This window comes from Schistocerca serialis, chromosome 5 (assembly GCF_023864345.2).
Source record: "Schistocerca serialis cubense isolate TAMUIC-IGC-003099 chromosome 5, iqSchSeri2.2, whole genome shotgun sequence".
In the NCBI taxonomy this organism is placed as follows: Eukaryota; Metazoa; Arthropoda; class Insecta; order Orthoptera; family Acrididae; genus Schistocerca; species Schistocerca serialis.
Genome location: NC_064642.1, coordinates 576497282 through 576510701, shown reverse-complemented (window position 1 = coordinate 576510701; position 13420 = coordinate 576497282). Strand labels below are relative to the sequence as shown.

The 13420-nt window shown below is 34.8% G+C and overlaps 1 protein-coding gene across 1 annotated transcript in view; it reads left to right on the top strand.

Annotated features, from left to right (window-relative positions):
* LOC126482302 (laminin subunit alpha) overlaps positions 1 to 13128 on the top strand; it is a 365291-nt gene extending 352163 nt beyond the window's left edge. The window contains exons 54-56 of the mRNA XM_050106331.1: positions 3161 to 3311; positions 7229 to 7456; positions 12824 to 13128. Coding sequence (XP_049962288.1) covers positions 3161 to 3311; positions 7229 to 7456; positions 12824 to 13092 — 648 coding nt within the window. The 3' untranslated portion in view covers positions 13093 to 13128. The remainder of the gene's footprint in view (positions 1 to 3160; positions 3312 to 7228; positions 7457 to 12823) is intronic.
* Positions 13129 to 13420: the final 292 nt, after the last annotated feature.

Below are 13420 nucleotides of genomic sequence, written 5' to 3'. Positions count from 1 at the left end.
CCAAGTTGCAAGGCAGTCAATCTATTGGTGTATTTTTGTGTTCCTGTGTTTCAGTCAGCTCTTAAATACTCATAAATTGTCATATTGCCTGCCTGATTCAGCCACATTGCCCATAGGCCCACGTCACTGCATATGAGTAGTTTCTAAATACGCAGTACTAAGTAGACTAGTTAGCATCAGTGTCATTGTTACTCTGCTTGTTACAACTTATTACAGTGCACTAAAATAATGAGCTTTTAGCAAGCAGTTAATGTAGAGCTTGAAAGATGGAAATACAGTAGAGCCACATCATTTGTACAACAGGATATCCAGACATAAAAGCTATGTGTGTCAGTCTAAAAGCATTAGAAAGAGGCTTGTTAAAATTTGCCGACATACAATGTGAGAAGGATTGAAGTAACATATTAATTCCTCCCACATGAAGTTCACAAATTCACTGGTATGGAAAATTAGCAAAAATTAAAGCTTGTGTAGAGACTTCTGAACAGTTAGCCTCCCCAACATTCATGAATGGAACAGGATTGGCGTAAGGAGGAAGGGACATGATGATGTACTCTTTGCCTCATGCCATAAGATATCTTGTGCAGTAAGTATACAGCTAAATGTAGGTATCCTTAACTTCCTGATATGGAAAGGAACACATTTGGATCCTCCCACCATAACATATAAACATTGATGTTTTGTCCCTCAAATGAATGGCAGAACATGGACCAAGAGCACAGACTGTAAGGAGTGGCTCACTATTCATGATGTTGTGGAATAATCACCTAGAGTCAAGCTATGTGACTGACTTTACAAATTAATGTTTCACACACAGTTATCTGGAAATTTATCATAAACAATTACTGCACTGTCATCACTGCAGGTAAAAGCTTTTTATAAGAATAAAATTCTGCCAAATTTTCCCATACCAATGGGGAACAAATCTAAACTCTTCAGGTGTGGCACTATCATTGTGAATTGTGGTTTATTTGTCTTGTAACATATATAGTGTAAATTATTTGATTCACGTACAGGAGACACATCAAATTGTGGTAAAATTTCACCATAAACAAAGAACAGTTGATGTTAGCAGACAGAATCATAATAATAATACAGTTTTGTTATACATAACATACAATAAAATCTAACACTTAATTACCACTTGCTCAAATGATCATTTCATCCTCTATGAATTCTTCTATTGAATAGTAGCATTTCTCTCACACAATCTGCTGTGGCTTCATTTTTAAAATTTCTTGATTCATATTAAATATGTTTTTGCCCATTAATTTGTTGTATTTTGTCATCCCCATATACTGTGGAGTCTGTGTCTATAATTTCAACTGATGTGTGGGTAGCATAAAATTATTCTTATTTCTTGTCTGATATGTATGGTTAAAATGATTCTTCTCAAATAATGTTTGTCTGCTGTGTAGGAAGATTATAACTGCTTATGCAGTGTGTGGAGGGAACAGTTAGGATTTGCAGTTTCTGATGTAATGGACGACAAGACTCTGTTGGTTGTGCTTTACACATGTGCGACAATTTTCTTTTGCAGTTTCAGTATTCGAGATACACTACTTGAACTTCCCCAGAAAAGTATCCCATATGTAATGACAGATTCAAAATAACTATGACAAGCAATTTTTGTGTACTCAAGTCAGTGAAATTTGCTAGTATTTGCATTGCAAATGCAAAACTGCTTAGTTCATTTGATAGGAAGTCAGTATGTGTATTCCAGCTTAAGTTCTTGTCCACATTTAGTCCCAGGAATTTGATTATATCAATTTATTTCACAGATTAATTGTTGTGTTGTATTTTAAGTTCCACACATTTCGAAAGTTTGGTTTTTAAATGTACCATATGGGTTTTGCAATGTTCAGTTTCAACCCATTTAACGAGAACCAGTTTTCTAAGGTATCCTGTGTCCTTACAATGGAGCTCAGAATTTTTTCTGCATTGTCATCTTCAATTAAAACAGATGTGTTATCTGCAGACAGAACTGATGGGGAATTTATATTTATGGGTAAGTCTTTTATGTAGAATAAGAACCGGATTGGCCCCAAAATGAAGCCTTGAGGCACACCTTGTGGCACTGTATTCCATTTAGAGTAATAATTTACTGCATCTGAGGTGATATCTACCCATTGTTTTCTGTTTTGTAAGTATGATGTTAGCCAATTTAGAGCACTGTCCGTAGTCCCATATTTGTCTAATTTGTGGATAAGCAAGTCATGGTTCACGGAGTCAAATGCCTTTGTGAAATGACAGAAGATACCTGCAACTTTATTCATCTGATCCATTGACTTGACAATCTTTTCAATAAAGTTATTCACTGCATCCAGAGTGTTTTCTCCTGGTTGAATTCCAAAATGGTTACTTATAATTATATCATTTTTTTACAATAAAGTTTTTGATGTGGTTTGCAGCTACTTTCTCTAACACTTTTGATAGGACTGGAAGAATACAAATAGGCTGACAGTCCCCAAACACAGTAAGGTCATCATAAGCATACATGATAAGTCCATAGTGAATACCAAAAGAGAGAAAACATACAACAAGCAATAGTCGAACACTGTGTCAAATAGTGCAGCCCCAATAGCTTCAAGAGATTATGTGATCAGATTTGCACATTTAAGCCCAAAAATCTGACAGAGGGTATGCTCACTGTACTTTCTGCTTCCCTATCAACAGAGCATTCAGGAGCCACTATTACTTGTTAACTGCAGAATTTTAGAAGCCTTATTGACATGGCGGCAATGTGGTGGAGAATTTGAAACACTGCCTGATACGAGATATGCTCTATTGCAGATGTCTTGGAGGTATTTGGAATTAACTATGATGGGGGTATTGAATTCTCATTCAAGCTTAAGATGCAAACTTTATGTGATACGTTTTGAACTAGTCATAAAATGCAGCAGATGACAAACGTAATGATATGTTGTTTTTACTGATGTACAGCCCCATGAGTAGGAAACTTAACCGTTTTTAGACCTATATTTACATAATCTTTTGAGTTAGGTTAGTTTAAACAGCATTATATGAGATAAGGAGCTGGATCCTTAAATGTTGTTCACAAATTTTTATATACTCTGTATGGTACTACTTTCAGCATTAGGCAGTATTTCATGTTTTCAGTCAATAAGCAAGTTTATATCATGTTCATGATGTGTTCCAGGTACACGATTTTGGTTTTGAAGGCTGCCTGAGGGGTCTGACTGCAAATGGCTCTGATTTTCCAGAGCCCACATTGTTGGGTGTAAGACCATGTTCATTTGACTTTGAGAAAGGTGTATTCTTTGGAGAGAATGGTGGCTTCATTAGAGCAAGTAAGAGGACATAACATTCTGTTTGGTGTGTGTGTGTGTGTGTGTGTGTGTGTGTGTGTGTGTGTGTGAGAGAGAGAGAGAGAGAGAGAGAGAGAGAGAGAGAGAGAGAGAGGAGAAGTTAGTAATAATATTAATTTTCAGTATAAATTATCAGTATGTATAGAATTTAAAATGACGGCATAATAAACTGTAAAAATTTAATGCTGAACCTAGTAGTTTTAAGTACAAAGTTTCCTTATTTGTGAGGTAGGGATAGAAAAGAGAATTGTGGGATGTAATAGATATAGTATTGCAAAAACAAAAAATGGGAAGTCAAATAACACAGGGCAAGAGCATAAATAGATTTTAAATCACAGGGAAGCTAATGTGAGGTTAAAAGTACAGAGGTACAGGTAAGAATTAGTCATAGAAGAGGTAGAATAAAAGAAGACATAATTGAAACATTGACAGAGGAAACTATAAAGAATATTTTTGTTAAACACGTCCATTCTTCTGAGTGAGATAGTATACATAGTTAAGCATCAAAATCTTGGTCGTTTAGGGATCCATCTTTAAGTACAGTAATAATCAGTCATTGAAGAATGGCACTTAACTTGTTGTAGTGATATATGTAATTTTAATATGACAAGGACTCAAAAATTTAAAATGCAGGAGATTGGTGATGGAATAACAACAATATAAAATAGGGTAGATTTCTACTCACTACCCAGAGGAGGCAATGGGTGGCAGACAGGCGCATTGAAAGAAGACTGTTAGATGGTATAAGTTATCTGACTTTAACTTTCTTCAAATGTGGTGACACACATTCAGTAAACATTGATCTGACTCGTCACATAGTTATGCAGTGACAGGTGGAACAAATGCCAGATCCTGAACTAAGTTCATGTAATGAGTGGCTGTAACAGCTGAGTTCACATGGCTGGTCAAAAGCGGAATCCAAAACACAACAAAGTCATCCTAAGTCCACAGTAAATACTGAAAGAGAGAAAACCGTACAGTACGCAATAGTCAAACACTTAAGTAAATGGCGTTGCCTAGAGGTAAAAGGCAAGTGGTTGAATGGGCCGCACTTGTGTATTTAAGCCCAATATATGTCTTGGAAGGGGGATTGTTACTTCCTAACCACACTGTTTCAGAATTGATACTGATACTGCAGCTTGGTGGGGACTGTGAATTACAGTCGGAATCAGGATTTGCACTGTTGCAGATGTGTTTGAATATATTTGCAGTTACCTTTGCTGGTGAATGAAGTTTGCATTTAAGCTTAAGGCGTGAACTTTGTGAAACATATTTTGAACCCTTCATAAAATGTAGCAGAAGACGTACACACACAAATCACACACATTGGCCACTGTAGTCTTCAGGCAAGGTATGTCATAAAATTTTTTTAAGGAGCTCTTGTAATTTGTGCACACAAAGTGTTTATGTTTTGTTAACAACATTGTATCTTCCAATATAAGCAATGGTTTGAGAATGAAGAAAAATATTCAAAACTAGGCACATATAAAAATATTATTTGCCCTGTGATGGAAAATTTAATAAATTAGAAATACATAGAGTTGCTGACCCTGATAAAAATACATTGTTGAAATTATATAAATATGCTGTCTTCACAATGTGTTTATACCTGTGAAAACTCTAAAATTTTATGATACAGCACAGTAACTATGATGTATAATAAAAAGAAATTCAGCTCTTTATCAAGCGAAGATGTCAGTTGATAAGATGTGTGAAAATCAAATTTTTACACTGATTAGTTTCCTTAAAATCAAATTATAAGTCTTTCATAAAGACCAGAATGCCGTCGTTCAGTACAGGAGCAGCATTAGGTGAGCAATACAGTGATAACAAAGCTGCACACAGCACAGAATGCAAAGAGCATGTTTGTAGTGGTCAAAGTGTTAAAGCGACTGTAAAACACCATGGCAATGCTGGAATATGACAACAATGTCACTGATAGATAAAAATTATCAATATCACAGGAAATGAAATGGTACAGTTAAATAAGAAGTAAAATTTACTATGATATGCCAGATTCAGTGGCACCTACAGTTGTCTTGTAGCTGAAACATTAGTTAGAGAGTTTATTCAACAAAAATATTAGTTTTACTTTCTGGAAAAGTTATTGTCTTCAATATTAATCAAATTTAATATTTATTACATGCCAGTCAGAACATAGGACAATTTATTTATTTAGGAATGGTTCCTGTTCCAGGAAATAATGATTGATGTAATGATGACAATGAAATTACAGTTAATAGTCACACAAAAATTATATTATCTAAATTACTCAAAACAGGGGCAAATCTTTTAAAAAGCTAAAAGTTTGAAGTGGTTAGATCTTAGAGTTTTCATTGGTATAGGCATGAAGTAGTACCTCAGTAGCAACAATGTTCTGTAATTATAAATTATATTTGTCTCCAGATGCAACTATTCCTTGTACTTGCTGTGGCCAAGCAGAACTGTTCCTCTGGAAGCATGTACTATACCCTTGTAACTTGTAATGCCTCTCATAAGTACAAGAAACTGCTGCACACATTTTCACTGTGCCAGAGTCACTCACACTTGGGTCCTTACTTCTTGCAGCTGCAACCACTTCCCTCTTACATCTATTGTTAAAGACTATGTACACTCCAAAGATTTTGTTTCAACCACTCCAGCAGTTTCAGTGACTTACACAATACAAATTCTCTAACATTGTCAGTGAGTCTGCTGTAAGATTTTACAAAATTGTTTGTAACCATTTCAGTTTGGATTAGTGTGATTTTTAGAAGTTTCATTTATAACAAACACTTATTTTCAGTGTTTCACTTACAACACATGCATTTGTCATGTCTAGTTTACAAAGTTTACACAGTAGTTAAACTGCTCTTATGTAATAAAGAGACAGAAAATTTGACTGAAACTAGCAATGCATTTGTTGAAACCTTAGAAAATGATATTTTGCTTATTCAAATTGAATTGTCACCAATTCAGATGAGCATCCAGATTTAACAGCACCCAGTAATTATAGTAGCCTCTGTAAACAAAGGCATCATTCATTTCCAAAACTGAATCATCCCACAAAACATTGGCAGTACAGATTTAGTTGACAATTTGTTGATAGCATTACTTGTATTCTGGAAAAGCCAATCAACATAGAAAACATGTTCGTTTTCAATCGTGAAATTCGGTTTTGAATTAAGAAGGAAAATTATCTGCATCTTACATAAATTCTGTAAGACTTCTACTGTATTAACTGTTTGTTATATACAAATAGAAAAGGATGATCTTGTAGCATTACTAGTGTTACCTTGAAGAACCCTTACTTAGTTATAGGAAGTAAACTATCACCTTAACAGTGTCCACCAAATCTATAAAACTTAATCAAGGGCCTGTTGGTTGTATATAAGTGGTTTCTAGTCTTTGGAATTAACTGTGAAAACACAGTTTTAATTGCCCAACCATTCTGTTTAAGTAAAGTTCAGTTAGATACCAAATACAGCTTATGATTGTGACTGGGACAAAAGTAAATGGTTCATTGCTAATTGCTTATACCTTAACCTCATAAAATAAATGTGATTTACAACTTCCAGAAAACAGATTAGTGGGGAGAAACTAAGTGAAAGCCTGAATGTTAAGTCTAAGATACCTCTAAGTTAGACACCCAAGTTCTGTAGCATCCATCAGTCAAAGAAAATTCATGGTTTATAGATAATTACATGGTGACCTATATGAAATGCATGAATTAACTTTGTGCCTATCAGAAAAATGGTATATTTATCATGATTTGTTGCTGTTATGCTGGTTTTCTTTCTTCTTTTACTTTTTATTTATTTATTTATTTTTTGTCAACTTAATTTCTTCTTGGCTTATTACTACAGAAACCACAGTTGTTTTATGACACTACTGTATGCTGTTATAACTTTCTGTTTCAGGACCGGTGTTTAGGGTTGGATTATCAATGAAAATTCAGATGGATATTAAACCTCGAAGTATGTCTGGAATACTTCTCTCTGTACATGGGAAAGCTGATTTCCTGTTACTGCAGATGGTCAATGGAACAGTGAAATTTAGTGTTGACAATGGAGGTGGTCCCATTAGTGCAACATATACACCAATGAAGAAGAATTATCTTTGTGATGGCCAATGGCATCAGATTTTAGGTAAGATGATCAGCATTTGATTTGCTATTATTGTCTTCTAGAAGTTTTTGGTGTGCATGTATACCATATTTACAGCTAGAGGAACTTAGTAGCTACCTTTACAGTCAAAAACCAATACAAATAAAAATTTCCTTATGATGAATTACAGCTTCATCTTTGTTGTAATGGATGAGTCATTCCCCTTAAACGATAGATAGTTACATGCAAGGAGCTTCAACAGTGATTCTGTAAGCTTTGAGAAAGTAACACAAGGTCCTACTATTTTTTAAAAATGCACCTCCATTTCGTCAATTTGTATGCCATACTGCATTTTCTAAAACCACTTATTTGTGGATCCATTGTATAGCTCTATGTAAAGATTGTTCAAGAATAATTAATAAAGAAGAGATCAAAATCAAATAAGGCCAGGTGTAGACTAAAATGTGCATTAAGTATTTGCTTGTGTCTCACCATATCATGCATATGTGCAATTGCATGGTTCAGTGACATAACAGGACGGCCTTCTTGCTGTCATTCTGGTCTTCAGTCTGAAGACTGGTTTGATACATCTCTTAATGCTTGTCTATCCTGTGCAAGTCTCTTCATCTCTGAATAACTGTCACAACCTATGTCCTTTTGAACCTGCTGGCTGTATCTATTTATTCTTCATACTCTACAATTTTTACATCCCCAGCTTTCTCTCCAGTACTAGAGTAATGAGTTCGTGATGTCTCAGAATGTTTGTTACTAACCAATCCCTTCTTTAGTCAGGTTGTACAACAAGTTTCTTTTCTTCTCAGTCCTATTCATTACCCTTTCATTAGTTATACAATCTGCTCACCTAATATTCAGCATTATTCTGTAGCATCACATTTCAAAGGCTTCTATTCTTTCTTGTCTGAAATTCTTATTGTCCATGTTTCATTCTGTAGAAGTCTATACCCAGACAAGTATCTTCAGAAAAGACTTCATAATACTTAACCTTATTCTACATGTTAGAAAATTCCTCTTTTTCACAATTGCTTTTCTTGCTAAAATCAGTCTGTATTTTTTGCCTCCTCTGCTTCAGACAGCATCAGTTTTTTTGTTGCCAAAATAACAAAACTCATCTACTACTTGTAATTTCTCATTTCTCAAACTAATTCCCTCATAATTTGACTACATTCTGTTATCTTTGTTTTGTTTTTGCTGATGTTCATTTTGTATCTCTCTTTCAAGACATTGACCGTTCCATTAAACTGCTCTTCCAAGTACTTTGCTGGCTGTGACAGAATTTCAGTGCCATTGGCAAACCTAAAAAGTTTTTATTTCTTCTCTCTGAACTTTAATTCCTTCTCCAAATTTTTCTTTGGTTTACTTTACTGCTTGCTCATTGTATGGATTAAATAACATCTACATCTACAAACATACTCCACAAGCTACCATATGCTGCATGGTGGAAGGTACCCTGTACCACTACTAGTTGTTTCCTTTCCTTTCATATTCATCTCACAAATAGAGGGAGACAGAAACAACTGTCTGTGTGTGTCCATATGTGCCCTAATTTTTCTTATCTTACGTTTGTGGCCTTTATGCGAAAGGTACATTGATGGTAGGAGAATTGCTCTGCAGTCAGTTTCAGATGCCATTTCTGTAAATTTTCTCCATAGTGTTCGTTGAAAAGAACTTTACCTTTACTCCAGGATTCCCATTGGAATTCTTGAAGGATTTCTGTAATACTTTTGTGTTGTTTGAACATACCAGTAACAAATGTAACAGCCCATCTCTGAATTGCTTCGATTTCTCCCCTTAATCCAACCTAGTGCAGATTCCAAACACTTGACCAGTACTCAAGAACAGGTCATACTATTTTTGTTTATGCAGTCTCATTTGTAGATGAACAACATGTTCTGAAAATTTTCCCAGTAAACTGAAGTTGATCATTCACATTCCCTGCTACAGTCCTTACATGTTTGTTCCATATCACATCGCTTTTCTATGTGGTGCCTAGACATTTAATCAGTGTGACTGTGTCAAGCAGCACACTACTAATGCTGTATTCAAACATTACATATCTGTTCTACATACCCATGAACATTAACTTATATTTTTCTACATTTAGAGCTAGCTGCCATTCATCACCTGAACCAGAAATTCTGTGTAAGTCATCTTGTATACTCCTACTGTCACTCAGTGATGGCACCTTCCCGTACACAACAACATCATCAACAAACAGACACAGACTGCTGCAATATCATGCATGTGTATAGAAAATAACAGCAGCACACTTCCCTGGCACACTCCTCACGATACCCTTATCTCTGATGAAAACTCGCTGTTGAGGTCAACGTACTGGATTCTGTTACATAAGAAGTCTTCCAGCCACTTACATACCTGGTAACCTATTCACTATGGATTGGAGATAGGCTACAACCTTGTTCTTATTTCCTTCTCAATTACTGCTTCTCTTTCATGCTCTTTGACTCATATAATGCCATCCAGTTTCTTCACAGATGTGACAACCTTCAGAATTTCAAAGAATATTTTCCAGTGAGTGTGGTCAAAAACTTGCCGTTAGATATTGTTATGTAAATTCTTCTGTGCCTTGAGCAAACAGAAATTCTTCTTGCTTTATATCTAAACATATTTTGGGGAAGTTGCACCATTCTCTTTGGGTTCATTTATTTTCTTAGTATCACATACTGATGTTTATGTGGCTTTCTGAAAATTGCAGTACAGCTGTTATTTTGCTCCAGGTTGTCATGTTTTGTTGATTCTGAGTTCTCATGTCTCTGCAGGGTATTTAAACTGTTCTTCTTAGTACACACTGTCATACTGTTTATCAGATATTCGCATTTTTAGACCTAGAAATGGTAAAAATGTCAGCACGCCTTTCTTTAACCTATCTTCTAACAAGGCTGTGGACTGAGTATTGCCTCACATTCTAAAGTTCCTTTTCAAATTCAGCATTATTGGGAAAAAGGTTCTATTGTGATGTCCATCTCCTTCATAAGTAACATAGAATTCACTCATATATGTACTAATATCCATTTCATAAAATATATTTCTCACAAATATGACTTAATTTTGGAAGGAGTTTTTATAAGTAATGTGTATGGTCCCTTAACTGATACATTGTGTGCAGATGATAATACTTCATCATTCTTGCAAGAGGCTCACTGTTCTCTCTTTGACTATCCACACTGTTTACAAAACCATTAGAATGTTGATATCAGAACATGACAAAAGACAAATAACTGACTGACCAGACCTCACAATATTTACATGAGCTGTGTAGTTATGTTGAGCAAGGTGAAAACAAAGTATTGATAAGTAAATTCCTACATAAAATTGTTAAATTAAATTTTCACACAATCATAAAACATATTCCTGATAACCAAAATGTATAAAATAAAAACTGTTACTATTCCACGAACATTTACTGTTCTTCCCTTTGATTATGTTTACCTATTCCAAAAGAAATGACAGGTTGACAAACTTTCTTGAAAAATGCTGTGTTTATGTATTGTGCAAAACCGCAATTGAAAGAAATGCTGACTTAATTGCTGGCAATTTCCAATAACGCTTTTATTTTAACTGCCAAAATGTATTACATGATTCCACTGTAATCACATATCAAAAGTTATACATGAAGCCCAGTATTGAACACTTCATATACAAAATTTGGCCTATCCTCTTAAGCTTTGCAGTGTGTTGCTACATTTTTCTGGAACCCAAACTGATTTCCATTAAGGTCAGATTCTACCAGTTTTCCCATTCATTGCAAATAATTCATCACAATATTTTACAACCAAGACTTATCAAACTAATAGTTTGGTAATATTCACACCAGTCAGCATCTACTTTCTTTGGAATTGGAATTATTACGTTTTGCTTGAAGCCTGAGGGTATTTCTCCTGTCTGACAAATTTTGCGCATCAGGTGGAACTGTTTTGTCATGACAGGTGCTCCCAAGGATATAAATAATTGTAAGGGAGTGTCATCCGCTATAGGGGCATTGTTTCTACTTAGGTCTTCCAACACTCCATCAAATTCTTCTCACAGTATTGTATCTCCCACCTGATATTCATTTGCTTCCTTTTCCCTTTCTACTTGTATAATATTGCCTTCAAGTTTGTTTCCCATGTATAGACCCCCTATATATTCCTTCCATTTCACATGTTATGTTCATGTAAGTTTATTTGATTTTCTCTGGTTACACATTTATTACAATAAATTGGCAAAGCTGCCACTTTTATATATCATTACAGATTTTCTCATTGCTTTGTTAACACAAGCAGGATGATGTGCAAGTTTTGGAAAATGTATTGTTTACAAAAAATGTGGGAACAACTTCATAAAATGTATTTATTTTCTGTATTTGTAATGACTGTGGTATGTTTGTGGTCCACTCTATCATTGCAGTTATTGGATTTGGCATTAAATACACTAATATGTAACTTTGAGCACTATAGGACTATAGCATTGTTGTAAGTCTGAAACATTCCTGCCACTATCTGTAATTTATGCTGCAAGTATGTCACTGTTATTTCAAAATAAAAAAACCTTAGTGCTATCTGAAATAGATTAACTTTATATGAAATGTAATTAAGAGACTAATCAAATGTAGCGTTCAGTTAAGTCTGGAAGAGTATTGAGAAGTTCACGACAACAATATCTTTACTATTTTTTTATCTGGATTATCCATTGTATTGCATTTTTTCTTCTGAAGCTCAAACACACTAAGGCATTTTGATTGAGGACAGTGGTGTGGCTGGAATGAAAATCTGCAATGCCGCATGCAATTACAATTAGCATCAGTTTTCCTTACACTGCTGCCCTTCGAAGTATAGCACACACACACACTATATCTTGATATCTTAGCTCCCTAGTTCTGAAACAGATTAATTTACAAGATTTCTTCTCCAGCCATTACTCAACTTTGATATTCAAATAAAACTGAAGTATCCACTGGTGAAACTTCTGTTTCATTTCAGTGTGTTTTGTTGAGTTGTTTGCTCTACAGTGAGTAATGAAGGAATTCCTGGTCCATTGTGTGTGCTGTATTTGTGTGACAGCACTACTCAGTACAAAGCACAAAGGATAAATGTTATGACTGCTGTATCAGGGAAGTTATATTTGCTCTTTCTGCTCTGCTTCCCATCTGCTTGGCAGTCAGTGTACAAGATGGATCTTGCTCTGTATACTCCTTATGCCTTAATCTAAAATCACTGAAGAGGATGTGCATGCACTGTATTCTTTATATCATATTTTAATTGAAGGATATTATTGGAAACAAAGACAATGGTGAAATTAGGAAATATTAATCAAATCATTTAGCTCTACTCTGTTTTATGAATGATGTTACTAACTCTGTTTAATGCATTAATATCAGCCATTGTATTTCAGCTGTGAAATATAGGAATGTGGTCACATTATCAATTGACTCAACACAAGGAGAACCCATCATTGGTAGACCTGGTAAAGCAGCTACAGATACAAAATCGCCATTGCTGATAGGAGGTCGTGCTAAACCAAACCTCAACTTACGGGGACTGGAAGCAAAGGAACATTTTGTTGGCTGCATGAAGAACATTATCATTAATGATAGGCCAGTTAACATCTCAAAAGTTCAACTTGGTGGTGATATAATGTCTGGCTCATGTCCATTGACTTGAGTTGTAGTTTAAGAATAAATTACTTTTTTATATATATTCTGCTTGTTTTGAACTTTCTCTTAGTGTCCTTTACATAAAGCAACGTTTTGACAGATGTTATAAAGAAATTACTGTTATTAACAGAGGAGAAAATTCCTGTGCCTAAGTATTACTTTGGATTGTGATCAATGTTTCATCAAATTTGCTCCAACAATAATTACATAAAATACTCAAAAGATTGACAGCACTGCCACACCTTCATGAAAGCTTTTGTTGTACCAAATGAAAATAATATTTTGTATATGTAATTGATATTTTATGAATGTTCGTGCAAATTATAAATGTGTGA